Source organism: Rhinatrema bivittatum, chromosome 3, assembly GCF_901001135.1.
Source record: "Rhinatrema bivittatum chromosome 3, aRhiBiv1.1, whole genome shotgun sequence".
In the NCBI taxonomy this organism is placed as follows: domain Eukaryota; kingdom Metazoa; phylum Chordata; class Amphibia; order Gymnophiona; family Rhinatrematidae; genus Rhinatrema; species Rhinatrema bivittatum.
This window is the reverse complement of record NC_042617.1, coordinates 80,518,576-80,537,980: the sequence shown is the minus strand read 5'-3', so window position 1 is coordinate 80,537,980 and position 19,405 is coordinate 80,518,576. Positions and strand designations below refer to the sequence as shown.

The following is a 19,405-nucleotide window of genomic DNA, read 5'->3' as shown; positions in this document are numbered from 1 at the left end:
GGTGCTCATATTAAGCACCTGTTTCCTAATGTGAGCACAGCCACGTCTCCTGGGCACAAGGCAATATTTAAATAATCTGCTACATTAAAAAGGACACACTAGGCAAGAATTAAGCAACCCTAGCACTCAAATGCATCAGTTACCCAGGAGACATGGCTGTGCACCCACAATTTCAGCAGGCACTCAATCTGAGCGTCCGTTTTATTTATTTATTTTATTTATTTACAATCTTTTGTATACTGCCTATTCAAATAAGAGATCTAAGTGGTTTACAGTGTGTAGCATAAATAATCTTACAATGATAATGTATATAATTTCAACTAATATACATGCACAATAGCAAGGAGCTAAATCGGTCTGGAGTGTGTCTACTGTGCGTGTATATTATGCATCCAGAAATTTTTTTTTCATCAAGCTGCTACATTATACTTTTATTCTTAAACACCACAAGCAGTAGGTGTTTAAGACTATAGGTAGGAGCCACACAGGACAGTATTTTTTAAATTTCTCCTGAGTTCAACTCGCGGATTGATTTAACACCAGCTCTGGGGCTGGAGTTAAATTTGTTGCATTAAATAGTGTGCTTTGGGTACCCAACAATTTTCTGCATTGAGGGTAATAGCTAATAGCCTCATCTACATGGAATTTACATATGATGAGTGTTATCGGCTATGCATTTGTTTGGTCACAAGTTTTGGACATGCTAATCTCCTTATTGCATTGGGTGCTAGTTTAACACATCCAAAACGTGCATCCAACCACATGTGAACCTGTACGCTAAGCTGAGCACACTTTATAGCATTGGCCTGTCTGACTAGCCTCCAACTCCAGCACACTGACCCCACCTTCAGCACCCCTCCCCTCCCAGGATTTCTCAGCCCAACCCAGCACACTCTGATCCTGCCCTCCCCAGCTTGACCCCGGTACTTTGAACTTCCTCCATAGCCCAACAACAACACACTCTGACTCCCAACCCTCCCTGGCTCACTCTCACACATACACAGACCCACAGCCCAAACCCAGCACTCTGACCACCCAAAATTCCCCTTTCCCCAACTTGATCTCATCCTCCTCCTTAGCCCAACTTCAGCATAATCCAACTCCTCTTCCACCCTAACTCCAGCAAAATCTGAGCCCCATCCCCATCCTGACCTTAGCATGTGCCAACCCCACTCCCTAGTCCAACCTGAACACTTCTCTCCACTTACCCAGCATGACCCAGGACTCTCTGACCCCTGTGTCCAGCCTGATCTGAGTAACTCCAACTCCTCTCCCCAGTGCAACCTGAGCACTCCTTTCCCCCTCCCCAGCCTGACCTCAGGACTCTCCAACCCCAGCACAGCCCAATCTTCCCTAGCCCAATTTATCAATCTCCTCTTCTTCTCCCTTCTCAGTCTCTCCTGATACTCTGCCCCTCCTCCACAAACCTGGCTCAAAACTCACCCCTTAGCATAAAGATGTATCTAATGCTATGCTATGTATTGTAAATAACCTTGAATGATTTTTCAATTGGTGAAGTGCCTCCTTGCATTGCAGGGTAATAGCTAATAAGGCTATTAGTCTGCAATTAGCATGAGCTGTACTAATCCTACTGCGGGTATTTTAGTGTAGGTTTTTCACTGCTAACAGCCTTATTATATACCCGGATAAAGTTAGCACTGAAAAACCCACACTAAAACACAAGTAAAGTGTTGTACTGGAGGTGGACCCTTGGCCGGGCGGTCCTCGCGCGCTTGCCTAGGGGCGGGGATGACCCCACAGAAGACACTGAGCCCCGCCGTGAGGCCTGGACGGGAGTCTGAGAGTGGGGAAGCCGGGGACTCTGTGAACTGGCTGCGACTGCGGAGGAGAAGAGCCCGGAGCTCGTGGACGGGAGAGAAAGGTGAGCAGGCCCGGCCACGGAGTGGAAGCAGCCGGGAAGCACAACAGTACCTCCCCCTTCTAGGCTTCCCCCTTACCGGCCTGGGCTTGTCAGGATGGGTCCAGTGGAACTCCATGAGGAGGTCTTTGTCATAGATGTGGTGGGAGGGCTCCCAGGAGTTCTCTTCCGGACCGAAGCCCTCCCACAACAGGAGGTAATCCCAATGACTTCTTCTTCGCCGGAAGTCAAGAACCTCCTTTACCTGGAGGACGTCTTCAGGTTCAGTGGTGAGCTGGGAAGGAGCAGGAAACCTTCGAGAAGGCCAGGTCAAGACCAAAGGTTTTAATAAAGCGAAATGGAATGTGTTGTGGATTCCCATGGAGGTGGGAAGCTGCAGCTTATACGTGACTGCTCCAATGCGTCGGATGATTGGGAATGGTCCAATGAACCTGGGAGCCAATCGTTGTGAGGGCAGATGTAACTTAATATGTTTTGTGCTGAGCCAAACTTTCTGGCCTGGCCGGAACAGAGGTGCAGTGTGACGGTGAGCATCAGTGAAGCGTTTGGTTTTCTCAGCGGCCTGACCCAGTCTCTCCTTGACCTGATTCCAGAGCCGGTGAATCGTCTGTGGCATAGACTGGGCTGCAGGCGAGGGTACAGAAAGCGGTACTGGTAGGGATAGACGTGGCTGGCGACCGAACACTATGGAGAAGGGAGAGATGTTGGTGGCAGAGGCGACGTGGGTATTGTGGGATTACTCGGTCCATGGCAAGAAGTCGGCCCAGTTATCTTGCTGATCATTGATGTAGGATCTTAGAAATGTAGTCAGGGAGCAGTTTTTCCTCTTGGCCTGGCCATTCGCTTGAGGGTGGTAGTCCGAAGTCAGATTCAGAGTAATATCAAACTTTTTACACAGAGACTTCCAGTACTTGGCAGCGAACTGTGGCCCATGATTGGAAATGATCTCTTTGGGTAATCCATGTAAGCGGAATACATTATTCAGGAAGAGTTTTGCCAATTCAAGAGCTGAGGGAGGCTCTGTAGTGGAACGAAGTGGGCCACTTTTGAAAAGCGGTTGATAATAACCCAGATGACCGTGTTGCCTTTTCATGGGGGCAGATCGACAATGAAGTCAGTAGAGATACTTAACCAGGGTTCGGTGGGAGCCGGAAGAGGTTGGAGGAGTCCCCAAGGATGACCAGTTGGAGGTTTTTGCTGTGTGCAGATGGGGCAGGAGTCCACATAACTGCGGGAGTCCTTAACCATGTTAGGCCACCAGTAATGCTTCTTAACATCTCAAGGGTCCGAGCCCGGCTGGGATGGCCAGCAACTTTGAGTCATGGGCCCAGTGGAGGACGCGTTCTCAGAGATGGTGTGGGACCACCGTCTTCCCGGCTGGCACCGTGTTGGTGACTGCAAGGGTTATCAGGCTGGGTTGATGATGTGTCTAGGAATTTCGGGCATATCTTCTGGCTCGAGAGAATGAGAGAGAGCATCCGCTCGGGTATTCCTTGTGCAGGACGGTAGCAGAGTTCAAAGCGGGCCTGTCTGGGGTTCAATAGCTGAGCTTCCTTTAAGTGTTCAAGGTTCTTGTGGTCTGTAAAGATTGTGAATTTATTCTGTGGTCCTTCTAACTAGGGGCGCCATTCTTGAAGGGCCAATTTCACAGCTAAGAGCTCGTGGTCCCTGATCATGTAGTTTTGCTCTGCGGGAGAAAACTTGTGAGAGTAGAAGGAGCAGGGTACTAAGGCCCCTTTGGAGGAATATTGGCTCAGGACCGCCCCTGCTCCAGTGGCGGAGGCAACAACTTCGACGATGAAGGAACTGTTAGGATCAGGGTGATGTAGACAAGGTCCAGTGCAGAAGGTCTCTTTCAAGGCGTGGAAAACAGATTGAGCCTTGGGGGTTCCTAGTCATGGCCGTGAGTGGGGCAGCTAGCGTAAAGTAGTTAGCGATATCCTTCCTGTAATAGTTTGTGAATCCAAGGAATCTTTGTAAGGCGCGGAGGCCTACTGGGTGAGGCCAATCTCAAATTCCTTGAAGTTTCTCAGGTTCCATGGTGAAACCACGATTGGAGATAATGTAGCCCAGAAATGGAAGATGAGTCTATTCGAAGATACACTTCTCTAATTTTGCGTAGAGATGATTGTCTCTGAGATGTTGGAGAACTGTTTGAACATGTGAGTGGTGGGACTTCAGGTCCTTGGAAAAGATCAGTATAGTGTCTAGATATACCACGACAAATAAGTATAGCAGGTCCAGGAAGATCTCATTCATCAAGCACTGAAAGACCGCAGAAGCATTACAAAGTCTGAAAGGCATTACTACATACTCATAGTGGCCATCCCTGATATTGAAAGCGGTCTTCAGATATCCTCCTCAGGCTGGATCAGTACAAGATTGTATGCCCCTCGGAGATCTAGCTTTGTAAAGATCTGGGCTCCTTGTAGGTGATCAAAGAGTTCACTAATGAGTGGCAGAGAGTAGCGATCCTTGCGAGTCATGGCATTTAGTCCATGGTAGTCAATGCAAGGACGTAAACTGCCATCTTTCTTCTTCACAAAGAAGAATCCAGCTCCTGCTGGGGAATCGGAGGCTCTTTTGAATCCTTTATTCAGATTCTCCTTAATGTACTCAGACATTGCTTGAGTTTCCGGTAGCGAGAGAGGGTAGGTTCTGCCCTTGGGAGACATGGCACCTGGTAGGAGCTCAATAGGACAATTAAATTCTCGGAGTGGAGGCAGGATGTCAGCATTTTCTTTGGAGAACACATCTTTGAAGTCAGAATACAGAGCAGGTAACCCGGTAAGGGTTGTAGAGTTCAGAACGGTGACCGCTGTAGACCCCTGTCACAGACATCGGTTCTGGCACTGGGGTCCCCACTGGATTAACTGCAGGGATTGCCAATCAAAGTGAGGTCCGTGTACCTGGAGCCAAGGAAGTCCTAGGATTACCGGATGTGTAGAACTCTTCAGGATGTACAGAGATGTCTCTTCTTCATGGAGGGTTCCCACGGAGAGGTGGAAGGCTACAGTGCAATGAGTAATGTGTCCAAGAAGGTGCTCTCCCTGGATTGATGCAATGTGGAGAGATACTTCCAGAGGTTGAAGAGGGATCTGTGTGACAATATCATTCAGTAAAGTTGCCACTCACCCCAGTGTCCACAAGTGCAGTGGTGGCAAAGGAGCGCGATTCCCTAAAGAGGGACACAGGGAGTAATAATTGGGGGCCAGTAACAGTAGTGCCCAAGCTCGGGACCCCTGCCGGGCTCAGGCTCTTCAGTTTTCCCGGATGTACTGGGCAGGATTGCAGGAGATGTCAGGAACTGCCACAGTATAAACAAAGACCTTCCTTCTTACGTCGAAGGCGCTCTTCAGGAAACAAGAGCCCGTGATTGATCTGCATCGGTTCCTCTGGTAATGGAGGAGGTACCGGTAAGGCCTTCAACTGGGGACTCATAGCACAAACTGGGCGTAGGGCAGAAGGCCAGGAGACCTTACCTCCTAGTGTTGCTGACATAGGCAGTGATCAATCTTACCAACCAGGGAAATTAGGTCATCTAGAGATGTGGGAACTCACGAGCAGCAAGCTCATCCTTGAGGGCAGGAGACAAGCCATCCAGATAGATTGCCCGTAGGCAGTTCTCTTGCCACCCCAATTCCGTGGTTAGTGTCCTGAATTCTACTGTGAATTCGGTGAGTAAATGCGAGCCTTGACGGAGGTGGAGAAGCTGGTGACCTGCAACCGCCTGTTGGCTGGGATCCTCGAAGGTCCACTTAAAAATGGAAATGAAGTGGGAGAGGTGACGGAGGATGTCATCAGAATGCTCCCAAAGTGGGGAAGCCCATGCAAGGCGTGAGAGGATGAAGGTGATCTTGGTGGTTTCACTAGGAAATAATGCAGGCTGTAGTGTGAATTGAATAAAACATTGGTTGAGGAAGCCTCAGCAGAGGTGCGGATCCCCATTAAAATGGGGTGAAGCTGGGAGGGCCAATGATACCCGTGGAGGTGGGGTTTAAGCCCAAACCCCTGAATTGGCCATAACAAAATCCTCAAGTTGAGAGTGTAGTCTCTCTACAGATGAAGTCAATGCTTCCAAGGTTCGTTGTTGTTCTCGGACATGAGCAGCTAGGCCAGGGATGGCCTGCAAGGCGGGAGACTCTGCCGAGTCCATGGCCTTGGCAACCTGTTGTGCTGGAGGTGGACCCTTGGCATGGTGCAGGATAGGTACGGCCCTCTGGTTGGACCTGGAGAGCACCTGCCACCAAGAGGCTGAGCACAGGAGGAGACAGAGGCTAGCTGGAGCTTCACCAATAGCAACCCGGGGTTCCCTCAGGTTGAGCCCTTGGTTACCCGGGCCGCCTGGTCTTAGGTGGACCTCGCAGGGTCTCCTTGAGAGGAAGCACAGGGGAGTGCCCACCATGAACAAGGGTGCATGGTAGATATCAAAACAGGAATGTCCAGAGGTTTCAGATGTCTAGCTTCATTAAAACATTGCTTCACTCCAAATTCTTTCAGTACCGAAAAATGAAGATACGTTTTAATTATAAACTTTTATGTAAGTGGAGTACCACGTAGCTTTAATTTAGATATCATAAAATCATCATAATAATAAATAAATGTGCATAGGGGCTGATCTAATAAACCACGCAGGAAGGATAACTTTTAAACCAGCACACAAGCCAGAAGAGAGTGACCGAGTGGATAGCGAGGATCAAGGCCAGAGTATCAGTCCAGATTGGTCAGCCGAAGCAGGGATCAGTACTTGTAGTCAATCTGGGAGTAGTGAGGTCAGGCAGAGGTCAAGCTCCAGGCAGCGATCAAGAGTAGTCAGTGGACAGGCAGATGTCGGTACCAGGCAGCGATCAGTAGTCGTCAATAGCAAGCAAGGTCAGTACCGTGAGTTCAGTCCGAAGGGTACTACCAGGGATGGAGAGATGAAGGAACAGAAGATGCTGGAACAGGAGACACAGGAGACACTGGAACAGGAGACACTGGAACAGGAAAACTAGAGACACCGGAGTCAACGACCCGATTGCCAAGGCAAGGAAGTGGTGTCTGATCACTTCCTTAAGTCCTGCCATCAATCAGGGTGCGCCACGGAGCTGGGATCCACCCCTGGCCCTTTAAGAGGCTGGGTGGTCCGCACGCACACACACGTGCGCCTAGGGGCAGGGCCAATGCTACGGAGGATGCCGAGCCCAGCCGTGAGGCAGGGACAGGAGTCTGAGAGCGGGGAAGCCGGGGACGCCACAAACTGGCTAAGGAGGAGGAGAGCCCGGAGCTCGTGGATGGGACAGAAAAGTGAGCAGGCCCGGCCACGGAGCGGATGCAGCCAGGAAGTGCAACATAAAGCCCCCATAATAGGATTAAAGGAGAATTATAAAAGCCTTTAAGACTAGACTAGTGATGTGCACTTTAATTAGGGGATGCATGAATATGTCAGGCTCGGATGTTAAAAGCCATCCAGATACACATGTAAATGCCACTGCATGCACATCTTGAAACTTCTCAGAAAGGGGATGTGGGCATTGTCTGGGAGGGGCATGGGTGGTACATGGGCATTTTGGAACTTTAACCAGAAATTTTCTTTTAAATATTTATGCAATTTGGCACGTGCCAAGGCCCCCTGCTGCATAACTTTACTTCTGCTATAGATGGTGTGTAAATAAAAAAAAAATAATGAGCCATTTTGGAGGGGTTTAAAGGGTCTGGGGTAACCAGGGGGAATACAGGGTATCAAACCAGGGGGGTTGGAGGACCTGGGCGAACTGGGAAGGAGCTGGTAAAACTGGCAAATTCATTAACGCGCATCCTTTAAAATCCCCCAGTAGAAGTGGGATTTGCACACAGAGGTGCATGCCCACTTAACATTCAGCACACATATGTGTTCGGTCAAACTATTTTATGAAATGCATATATGTTATAAATAGCCACATACTTGGGCATGGGCTGATGAATGGGCACACATGTGCACCTGTGTGCTGGTTTAAAAGTTATCCTTCCTGCGTGGCTTATTAGATCAGCCCCTATGCGCATTTATTTATTATTATGATGATTTCATGATATCTAAATTAAAGCTACGTGGTACTCCACTTACATAAAAGTTTATAATTAAAATGTATCTTCATTTTTCGGTACTGAAAGAATTTGGAGTGAAGCAATGTTTTAATGAAGCTAGACATCTGAAACCTTTCTACAAACAGATAATTACATGTGCAATCGTATTCAACTCAAATTTCTCTTAGAAACAGAGAGAGAGAGAGAGAGAGAGAGAGAGAAATCCCCTTATTATAAATGCCTCTGACTTGCAGTTGTAATGAAACAATAAAACTGCAGTGATTTAAAGGTAATGACCAATGTTAAGAGCATTTCCTGGAATTTAATTCCAGATCAAAGAGTTGAGGGCAATCATCTTTGTCCTAGGCCCCAACCTGCCAGGGGATTAATGAACAGGAAATGATCAGCCCAGAGATCATTCTGGCCCTAGCTGCCACTCTAGGAAAAGAGGTTAAAAATAGAAGTTAAAATCCTTCTGTGTAGAAGATATGGGTTGCTAGTGACAATTGACATTTTTCTGGCAGTTAATTCCTGCTGCTCTGCACTAGCCAAAATATGGGAATCCCTATGGGGCACTCTTGGCTGAGCCCCACAGGTTGAAATGAAATGCAGCATACAATGATACCAAGCAGAATCCCCAGGAAAGCACCAGAACACTGTAACAGTATTCACAGGATGAAGGTTGTATAAAAGAGAAAATATATAATTAAAGCTCACACATATTCTTATTAATAATATTGTTAAGTGAATGGCAAGTATAGCTGACAAGCAAAAGGTCCTCTATGAAGATCTAGACTTTGATGTTGAAACTATGGTTGATCAAATGATTCATTTTTGCCCCCCCAATCATGAGGGCTGATGTAAGAAGATTTAGCTTAGGCGCTCATGGCTCACTCTTCCTTGGGCAAACACAATGTTGCGAATTTACACTTTTTCTTGCTCATTGCTTTCATCGCAGCGTGGTCTGTTGGACTTTCCATCTGTCCAACAGGCCCGTTTTGTTGAAACAAGAGGACGCGCCTTCCCGGTATCAGCACCGGAAATATGGAACTCCCTGCCTGTCGATACTTTAGAAAACTTCGCTAATGGGGGGCGGGGGTCGAAGCGGGGGGGTGGTCCTGCACTAGCCGGCAGCAATCGCTGCCGGTTTCGCACCCAATAGCGCCACTATAGAAGGTGTAGCTATTGGGCGCGAAGTAGGACATGAAAAGGCCCTTACCTTTTCGCCGTCCACAGCGTCTTCGTGGAGTTGGCCCCGGAGACGCCCCGACTCCTCCTCTTCTGGGGCCGACTCCACCCCGATTTAGGTTGTGCAGGCGTGCGCTACCTTCGGAGCGGCCTTGGATGGAACTTTCCTTCGGTCTCCCCCCCCCCTTCCCCTCCCTAACCCACCCCTATCTACACCCCCCTACCTTTATCGTGAAAGTTATGTCTGCCCCAGGCAGGTGTAACTCTCGCGCACCGGTCGGCCGACGCCGCCGCTCAATTCTCCGGCCTGGGAGCAATTTTGGAGGCCTCGGCCACGTCCCCGAAACGCCCCCGGGCCGGAACCACGCCCCCCCCCCCCTGGAACGCCCCAAATGTTGCGCTGCCCCCCGACATGCCCCCCTAGCAAAGCCCCAGGACTTACGCATGTCCCGGGGCTTGCGCATGCCGCCGAGCCTATGCAAAATAGGCTTGGCACGCTCAGGGGGGGTTTAAAGAGTTACACGCATAACTTATGCGCATAACCCTTTTAAAATCTCCCCCATTATTTCTAGAAATCCAAGTGAACTAACACAACAACCACACTAATGCATTATATACTGGTATGTAAGAACAAACTGAACAATTTTCATTATAGTTTGACAAAACAGAATATATGCTTACTAACTATATTCTTCTCAATAACTAACCATATTCTTCTCAATAACTGGTCCATCAGATGTGACACTGCTCATTCCAGTTGGAAGTTAAAAAAGCAACAACATGCAATGAATAGAGATGTGAATCGGAACCGGAATCGGTTCTGATTCCAGTTCCAATTCACATTGTTAATTTTTTTTTGTGCGGCCCGATCGCGGTTTTGTTTATCGACTGCTCCCGAGCCGATAAACAAAAAAACCCACCCGACCCTTTAAAACTGTCCCCTTAGCTTTCCCCACCCTCCCGAACCCGCCCAAAACCTTTTACAAGTACCTGGTGGTCCAGTGGAAGTCCCGGGATCGATCTCCCGCTCTCGGGGCCGTCGGCTGCCACTAATAAAAATGGCGCCGATGGCCCTTACCATGTGACAGGGGTATCCGTGCCATTGGCCAGTCCCTGTCACATGGTAGGAGTAATGGACGCCGGCGCCATCTTTAAAAATGGCGTGGGCCATCCAGTGCTCCTACCATGTGACAGGGGCCGGCCAATGGCACGGATACCCTGTCACATGGTAAGGGCAAAGGGCCATCGGCGCCCCGAGAGCGGGAGATGGCTCCCGGGACCCCCACTGGACCACCAGGTACTTGTAAAAAGTTTTGGAGGGGTTCGGGAGGGTGGGGGAAGCTAAGGGAACAGTTTTAAAGGGTCAGGGTGGGTTTAGGGATTGTTTTGGTGTGCCGTTTTTCCCGCCCTCCCCCAAAACGATAAGAGAACCCCAGGAACAAAATTGTGAGCTTCTCTTATCGGGAGCCCCCGATTTCTGACGATTTTGATAATATCGTCCAATATTTTCAATCATCTAAAGCCCGATTCACATCTATGTGGACTACAGGAGTCCTACAGCCAAAGTTGACAGAAACAATTCGTAAAGCAGTAATATTTTACCTACTGAAGGCATCCTAATGTGAAAATTATTCTTGTTTCAACTAATTTATAAGGGCCAAAATTATACAACGCCCCCCTCCAATCTTTACAACATGTGTGTTGCACAGGGTAGTATTTTTCTCCATGTGAGATTTTGTAAGTTTGTGTTAGTTTTGCTCGTGGTTTCCTTGTAATAACTATTCTAACAGTCCTCACTTATCTAAAAAACAAGGCACATAGGGGGTCCATGTATGCTGAACCAATTCCCCAGCACATTAGTGGGTATATGACTAAATGAATTGCATACCTACATAGTTAATTAGGCAGTGTTGGATGTAAATTAGGTTTTAGCAAGCTTGTGCAAAATAGTGTTCTCTAGGAATTATTGTGTGTGCGCCAGCCAAGGCCCAAAATTAACAGCTGTCTCAAACCAGATGTAAAATTTCAGAGTGCATGCACTGCACATTGCAAATCAAAATGCCCTGGGCTGATCAGCCTAATGTGAAAGGGCTAGTTTGCACAAGGACTGCCTCAACATAACATTACCACCCCTCTCAGCAATCTTATAACCTCCCTAGCAAGATGTAACATAGCCCCCCCCCCTCCCCTCCCCCACCACCACATCCCAGCAAATATCAAGTACACCCCCCACCTCAACAGACTCATCCTCCCCCAGACATCTTTCAGAATTTCAGGCAAGAACTCTGCTCTCGCCCACCCTGCCTGAGGATGATCATGCGGGGATATCATTTTTCAGGTCTACGGTGAGTTCTCTCCAGCTTCGTTCTTACCTGAAACTCTGGAAAAAGTGAATAAGCCTTTGGTGGAGGGGGAAGATTTAGGTAGTCCTGAGATGCGCAGGGGGGTCCTTTGCAAAGGTTGGAGGGGAGGGGGGGGAGTCTATAAAGAGAGTTATTTGTTGCTGGGGAGAGGTCCAAGTAGGAGGAAGGCTGATGGGGGAGAGATAGGTTTGGGCTGCTGAGCCCCCTCTCTGCTTGTGATAGGGGGGGTTATGAAATCTCCAGTGCTAACTGCCCTTTCATAGGGCTGGTATCTGGCTACAAGAGCTTTCATTCGCAACTACCCAGTTTTCTCCCCCACTATTTTAACACCCCCCCCCCCCGACTTATTTTAGTCCAGTCAATACAGCAACATTCCTCGGCCGGGGCCCTTGCAGTCATGGCTCTGAATGCAGCCACTAGGTGTCACCGCTGTGCAATTGCTATGACACCCTCCCTCCTGGGAGCTGTGATTGAGGCCTTTCACAGCACACTGGAGCAGAGGTGGGAGTGGAACCTGGGTGCCTCTGCATTGTAGTGCACAGTACCGCCACCGAGTCACCATGCTGGCCCTCAAACATGCTAATCTTGCACAGCCCCCTCAATAGGCTTCATGTATTGAGAGTGGAAGACTTTGTAGTTAATTCCATGTTACGTGGTATTAAGCATATATGTTACATTTTTACTGGTGTGCACTCAAAACCTTTTAACAAGCCTTTTAGTCCCTAGGCCCTTTACTCTTTTTCTGTTATGTAACAAAATCAGAAAAGTGAAGTAAGTGCACTTTCCCCCTCCCTCTCTCTGGGTAGCAGGATGTCTTTCCAGACAGGATGCTGGGGAAGAAAAGGCAGCCGTAATTTTAAAGCGAAGGTTCCCAATCCTCGGATAAGCCCAGGCTGAAACTTTGTTTGAAATGCTCTAGCACAATCAATGTTTTGGGCCCTGCTACAAATATTTCCCTTCTTCTAGCCAGACCCAGAATCCTTGCTTCCTCTCCTCTGGTATTTCTAGTACACTTGAGTTTGTGTCTCTCTTCACCTTGGGTTCAAGGAAAGAGAGCACCTTAAGGAAAATGAAAGGCATCTCCGAACCAAGATGCTTTATCTAGCTTTGAGCCCCAAGCTAGCCCTGCAGCTTCCAGATGCAAAGTTGGAGTCAGGCTGTGCATATCTGAGCCTCTCTTACCTAATTCTTATGCATCACATTCTGTCCCATCGGACTTAAACCTTTCTCTGTCTCTTCACCTGCAAAACGACTTCAAAGAGAAGGGCACCTGCAGCCCCCTGCACCACACTGGCTGCACAGAAACTGCTGCCTGGAGTCTGCTGAGCCTCATTCATTCATTCATTCATTCATTCATTCATTCATTCATTCAATGACAGAAGATACATTTCTCGGGTGCTACCTTGCACATGCAGCCACAATGCTGGGCAATTCGGACCTAGTGGCTGCTTTTTTTGGATTTTTTTTTCCTGTGCCTCCTTACTCATTATTGAATTTTGCAAGACCTAAGGAACAAACATAAAGCAGAAACAAAAGTATTTAAATAAATAAATAATGTGAAACAATAAGGCTGAACTACAACAAAAATGCAGTTGTTAATGGGAGCCCTGACAAGCCTTTAGAGAGCGTGTGGGATCAGGTTGTAGAAATAGCCCAGACAGGGGAGGATATTTAATGCAAATTGCTGGAGATGATTCCATTTTATTTTCATTTCATTTCACATTTGTAGACCACTTTCTCAAACAGGCTGACCCAAAATGGTTTGCAGTATAACAATAAAATACAAACATAACATCCATAATTAATATCATTACATTATACAATATAATCAATGCAAAAAAACAAAACAAAAAACATTTTGATCCTAGCCCCAAAACTTGAGCTTCACCTGCAGTTTTGAACAAAAATATGCTGGTAATTAAAGCAAAAGTGAGCAGTAACTCATAATTCACACATTTAGGATGTCCACCTTGTGTTTTGTCTGCCCCCATTACAGAGTGAGGTGGTTATGACAAGAAATAAAGAAGTGCAGGTGATAGGGTGAAGGGACAGTGAATTAAGCAAGCTCATATTCTAAGATAGAACCAGAGGATTTATAACTATTATATAAAACAATAAATCAGTATATTATATACTTGTTATATTATACACAGTTTCTGTTAACAGTTGACAAGGCTATATAATTCCACCCTGGAGTTTAGTGGCATTGAGAAAGCACTCATTCTACTATTGTCTCATAATTCATGATGTCACCATAAGCCTTTGATGGAATTACAGCCTTGCAGTCCATAGCTGCTTAATATTTCTGCATTGGAAATCTCCTAGAAAATATTTCCTATGGAGAAGGACACCAAGATACACAAAATGGATCTATACAGCATCTGGATGCCTTGCACACTTTTCAAGACCTCTTTTCAACCGAGTAATACATTGATCACCTGCAAAATAATTTGGGACCTATATTTTCTTGACTTCTATGCAGATGTGGTCAGACCCTGTGAACGGTAGCCACCAAACATCTCTCTAGATTTTGTAATCAGCTCTTACTCTTGTGATTGGACTCCCTTGTGGAAACAATGTAAAGCTACATTAAATCCGTTCCCAACAGCATGACCTAATGTTGCAATTACAGCACCTTCTATATACAGTAATGTGCCTAGTTTTCAGCACAAACTATATGCCTTTATGATAGTCACATTTACTTTTATTGTTTGCATTTACTAGATTCTGAAATCAAGGTTAACACTAACAGTTCTATTGTGCTTTATAGAAACGACCTGATTTCTAATACTGGCCCCAGTTTATAGGATGTGAGAAAGAGGAGGGATATGCTATAGAGCAGAGGCTCCCCTATCTATGCCACATTAATGAACATTTATTAAAAAAAAAAGCACTTTATTGTTTTTATGTGAAATCACAAAGAAAAACTGCCTATTTTAACGAACCTTCAACACATGCAATACTGTGCCTAGTTTCTAATACAATGACATAAGCGTGAATGTGCTGCTATTTTAAGATCATCTGTACTTGCTTTCTGCAGAAGAACCTAATTCATGTTTTATATGAGAATCATTTCATTTCAAGACTGTTTGGCTGGCCGTGTGTATTAGCTTAAATATTCTTGCTTTATCAATAGGCTTGAGGAAAGAAGTCCCACACAAAGGGCTTATTGATTGGCAAAGAAGTGAGTGATGTGTTCTGTTTCACTCTCGTCGGTGACTCTAGAGAAAGCAGAATCTCTGGAAAAAAAGAGAACTAAAACTTTGATTTAAGAGCACAAAAGAGGGCACTGCCTTAATCCCCAAAGTAGGAAATTGGTCTCCTTCCCGATCGCTTGCTTTAATGAGAGAAGCCACGCGTACCTTCCTTTCAATTTATTCATCCTCTGAGCACTCTGCTGGGGCTCGGCTGCTGAATTCTTTTCTGGTGTAAACAACCCTCCCCCCTCCCCCCAAAAAACAAAACAACAAACACACACATCCCTATCTCCCTCCCAGAAAGAAAGAACCACAGCGATCATTAACGATTCTAAAATGCTCCCAGAATCTCCAGTGAACCTCTGTGAGTAGAAAAGAGGAAAAAGAAATGTACAGTGACCCTCCCCCCCAATAAAAGGAACTTCATTCAATAATGGGTGCGCTTTTCTATTCGGAGGTACCCGCTAAAGGGCTAAAGCCGGCTGGGCGCCCTTCGCCGGGGGAAGGCGGCTTTGTTTACGCCTCATGATGCTTTCTTCCCTTTGCATTTCACCTAAGCAATGCTCCCCTTTCCCGGAGTGAATGCCAGTGCCGTAGCCATCGCGGCGGCCCGCGGCCCAAGGGCGCACTCACTGGATCTCAGGGAGCGGAGCCAAGGCTGCTGCTCCTCCTAGAGAGCAACGTGGCAAAGGCCAGGGGGGGGGGAGGGGGGCTTCCCCCCTTCCGAAATGTTTCCAATCTGCCAAGTGGCCAGGTAGGCTACCGAGGTCATCCCCTTTCATTTAGAAGTAGCAGCAGCTCCAGCAATGCAGTGATGATAAGATCGCTTTTTTTTTTTTCCCTTTGTCCATTTCCAAGGAACTTCCTGGCTGGAATTTGATGTTTGTTTTTTTTTTTTTTTTGTTTGGAGCCGATCTTTAATTCAGTCCCAGCAGCTAACTGAATCCCACCTAGGCAGAAAGGCAGCCTTGATAGCGCGCCGGCTTACATTTTCGGGAGCGGCAGAGAGTGAGACGATCGCAAATGTGATAAGAAAGACAAGGACCACCTCCCACACCCAAGCAAAGGCTTCGTTAGGAAGGCGCCGGCAGCTTAACCCAACTTGTTGGCTGCTTTCTTTTATTTAGAAAGGCAGTGAGGTAAGTTCATTAGTTTGCAGACTTAATGTTTTCTACTGTACCTGCAAACAGCCAGTAACAATTCCAGAGAGACTCTGCCGATCTCACTAACACCTGTCAAGATAAACACATGGCTCTCCTGGGGGAATCAGCCTGGCAACATCACGGAGAAAAGCTGAGGGGGGAAAAAAGGGGAAGTCTTCCACCAGAAAACGGTACCGAGCGAAACCCCGCTTAATGTTGCTCTCCAAACGCTTCTAAGGTCGTGTCTGGGTATCCTGTACAAGTAGGGGAAAAAAAAAAAAAAAACCCCACCGAATCAGTCATCGCTCTTAGAATAAATGTTCGGGAGCGCACAGCCCTCTTAATTTGAGACGTGTAGTTGAAAAGAATTAAACGATCTGCAATAACTGCAATTTGAATCGAGCCCTCTGAAAGGTTGTCTGAAAACACCGTGAGCCGAATTGAATTGCAGTCCCCCGGGACACCCCGATCAAATTACCAGGATTATTATACGTTAGGAAACAGCATTAGAGCGCTACCATAATAGAGTTTTGCCAGGTTATCTTTGCTTCTCCAACATACCTAATTGCATTGGCAGGGAGACGGAGACAAGAGGGGGGGGGGGGGGGTCGTCCGTTAGTGCTGTGCGACCGCTTCTGCATTTCATTCAGCCCCTAACGAGCCCAGCAGCCCCTCCCCCGCTCCCCCGCCCCGCGCCAGCCCGGGCTCCGCTCGTGCCTTATCTTGTATTTTTTTTTCTTCTCTTGCGCGCGCGCCGCGAGATAACTGGACTCGCAGCGAGCCGCGCCGGCTGAACTCTGGGTGAGTGACAGGTGCAATTACCGGCTCCTCGGAAGCGATGCTCGAGTAGAGATGCTCGCCGAGAGGGGCTCGCATTAGCACAAGGAAGCTGGTGGCAAACGGCGGTTTTTGTTTTTTTGTTTTTTTTTTTAGTAGATCGGGTTACCAACACCTGGCCGGAGCAAGTTTAGTCTGACTAGAGAAAGAACAAAAGAGAGAGCTGAAGCCCCCCCCCCCCTCAGTCTCTCGTCTGAAGACGTAAAAGTGAGCTTTCAAAGATAACTGGAACCGGGGAACTCTTGTTCGGAGGGGGCACTGGAGCATTTGCGCTCCTAATTGGGGCGAGAAGGGCACCTGGAAATGGCTAACGCTGCCCCGCACGGCTCCCCTGCGCTGTAATGCATAGGCACGGCTTAAGGTGGCGAGGAGTAAGACGGGAGAGAAGGAAGAAGGCTCGCGCACAATTCAGCCTCCCTCTTTAACTTAGGCTCTTCCTCTGCATTGCATCCGAGCTTCGGTGATTTGCTGTTTGGAGACTGCAGATTTGCATAGCCTTCTCTTCGCGAGCGTGTTTTCTCCCAGCTTCTTTCATAAGGGTGCACCATGCTCTAAAAACATCCTCGGGTATTACTGTCAATTCAGGCAGAGCAGCCCGATGGCTGGGAGAAGGGGGGGAAGGCAGCTGTTTGCATAGCGGTGCTGAGGTTATTCTGGGACTACAAGCAAGTGGAAAGTGAATGAAGGGACAGAGCATCAATTGTGCTCCTCACTCAGCTTTGGTGAAGTGGCATCTTCTTAACATTTAAACGATTGGATGACCCCCGTGGATTATGATGGCTGGGTTCAATTTTTTATCCATCAAGGGAAACGATGTACAGTTTGTAGTCCTTAAAACTGTGGAATACTAAATGACAAAGGATCCCTGTGGCTGAAACTGGCAGGTTTCTAAGTGATCCCAAGCACCACGTTAGGAAGTCCGAGAGCACACTGGATTTTCTGGGACGACTCTATGTGGTTTCAGGGTTTTTTTGTTTTGTGTTTGGATGGTTCTTTCGTTCTTCTGAAAGTGGAAGTCATGGAACGAAAAGAATAAGCGAGAGCCTGGAGAGAGGATCAAAAAGTAAAAAAACCGCCATGCTGGGGGGCAAGGCGTGCTGAAAAAAAAATCCAGGCTGCCAGCGCGGGGCCAAGCGTGCGGGTTGGGGACGGCTGGCCGTGCCGCCCAGGATGGGGCTGAGCCCGGGCAGCGAGCCGGCCCCCGCGGCCGGGGGCCTCCTCCGCCTGGCCCTCTGGCTGGCGCCCCTGACCCTCAGCGGCGTGCTGGGAGCGAGCTGGGGCGCCGCCACCTCGGGAGGAGCGCATCACATCCACCACTTCCACGGGGGCAAACACCTCGCTGTGCCTATCGCTATCTACAGGTCGCCGGCCTCCCTGCGAGGCGGACACGGTGGGTCTCTCGCCGGCACCCGGCTCGCCGGGTCGCTTTATGTGTTTGGCTGCTTTGTAAACCGGAGCCACCGGCTTGATTGCTTGCTTGGTTGCTAGTGCGCTGGCTGGAGGCAGAGTGAAAGGGGGGGGGGGGAGGGGGTTGCCATGGAGTGGCGTGGGGCCCATGAATTTCATTATCGGGATCCATTCCCGGGGCCTCCTAAGTTTTGGCTCAAGAAGGGGCGGGCAGAGGAACGGGAGTTTTCACAGCCCCTGAAGTGAGTTTCCAGACTGGCTCTGCTCCTGCAGGCCGGCCACTTGGGGGGAGAGGCCGAGGGCGCCCTCTGCAGGTTGCTTGCGGTATGGCACCAGCAGGCAGGCCTCGCGCACCCCACGGGCCCGAGGGAGTCTGGAGGGAAGGAAGTGCCTCGTTCTCAGACCTCGCGCATGCGCGCTGCATCTTCAGCCCCTTCTACCCTTAACTTTGGCTGCTGGGACGCTTTAGTTGGTGTCTGCTGAGCGGACAGGAGTCTGTCCCGTCCCGTCCCCTCCCTGCCCTACCCTGTCCGCGAGGAGAGCCAAGTTCGGAATTCCGTCACCTCCCTGCCCGTGGGGATGGAGGGGTCACGGGGCAGCCGCCTGTCGCTCGCGGGGAAGCAGTGGCTCCGGGTGACGGAGACTAGGGAGGAGCATCCAGTGCCAAGAGTACACCAGGCACTGTTGGTTGGGTAACGGTGGCTCGGCAAGACTGAAGACGCTAAGATCAGACTGTAATGCAGTGAGGAATGCTTTCATCTCCGTCTCCTCTTTCCAGTCTTTGCCGTTGCACCTTATCCGTCTCTCTGCCCTGTGTCTTTCATTTTGATATAAATCTGACTGTTCAAAAAGAGCCCTATGATCATGTTTAGTATAAATAGGTCTGAATGGACTAAAGGTTGAGCTTTTTTTTATGCTTTAACATATTCTTTTATTTTTCTATGTAAGCATTTCATTAAAACGATTTGAACAGGGAGAGGGAGTGAAAATAATTTCCTAAACTAGTCGGCTTTACCTGTGTGGTGCTGAGGGCTGTAAAGAATTATTATCACCAAGCCAACTAACTCTGTTTGAAAAGAAATAGATCTGAAATCTGGAATGAAACACATCTGCAGTATAACAGAGAGAAATGGAAGCATGTAGTGGGAGATCCTTTAAAGCATATTTTAAAAAAATGATGAGAAACTGCCCTATATTCATAAAACGATATGTCACTGTTATATAACACATTTTCCCATGTCTTCTGAACAACCAGAAATAAAGATAAAATAAGTTTCCCTGTCCTTTAATAGATGATATACATTTATATTCTAATTTATAATCTGTCCCTTTTTATGTCTTATATTTTGG

The 19,405-nt window shown here is 48.0% G+C and overlaps 1 protein-coding gene across 4 annotated transcripts in view; it reads left to right on the top strand.

Annotated features, from left to right (window-relative positions):
- Nucleotides 1–19,405, top strand: part of NRXN1 (neurexin 1) — a 2,509,029-nt gene that overhangs the window by 1,582,192 nt on the left and 907,432 nt on the right. For 2 of the 4 annotated variants that reach the window (XM_029593413.1, XM_029593412.1), the window contains exon 1: nucleotides 17,126–18,038. The exons of the other annotated variants lie outside the window; for them this stretch is intronic. In XM_029593413.1, the coding sequence (XP_029449273.1) occupies nucleotides 17,819–18,038 (220 nt within the window). In that variant the 5' untranslated portion in view covers nucleotides 17,126–17,818. Of the gene's footprint in view, nucleotides 1–17,125; nucleotides 18,039–19,405 lie in introns of those variants that run through there. 4 annotated transcript variants of the gene reach the window in all.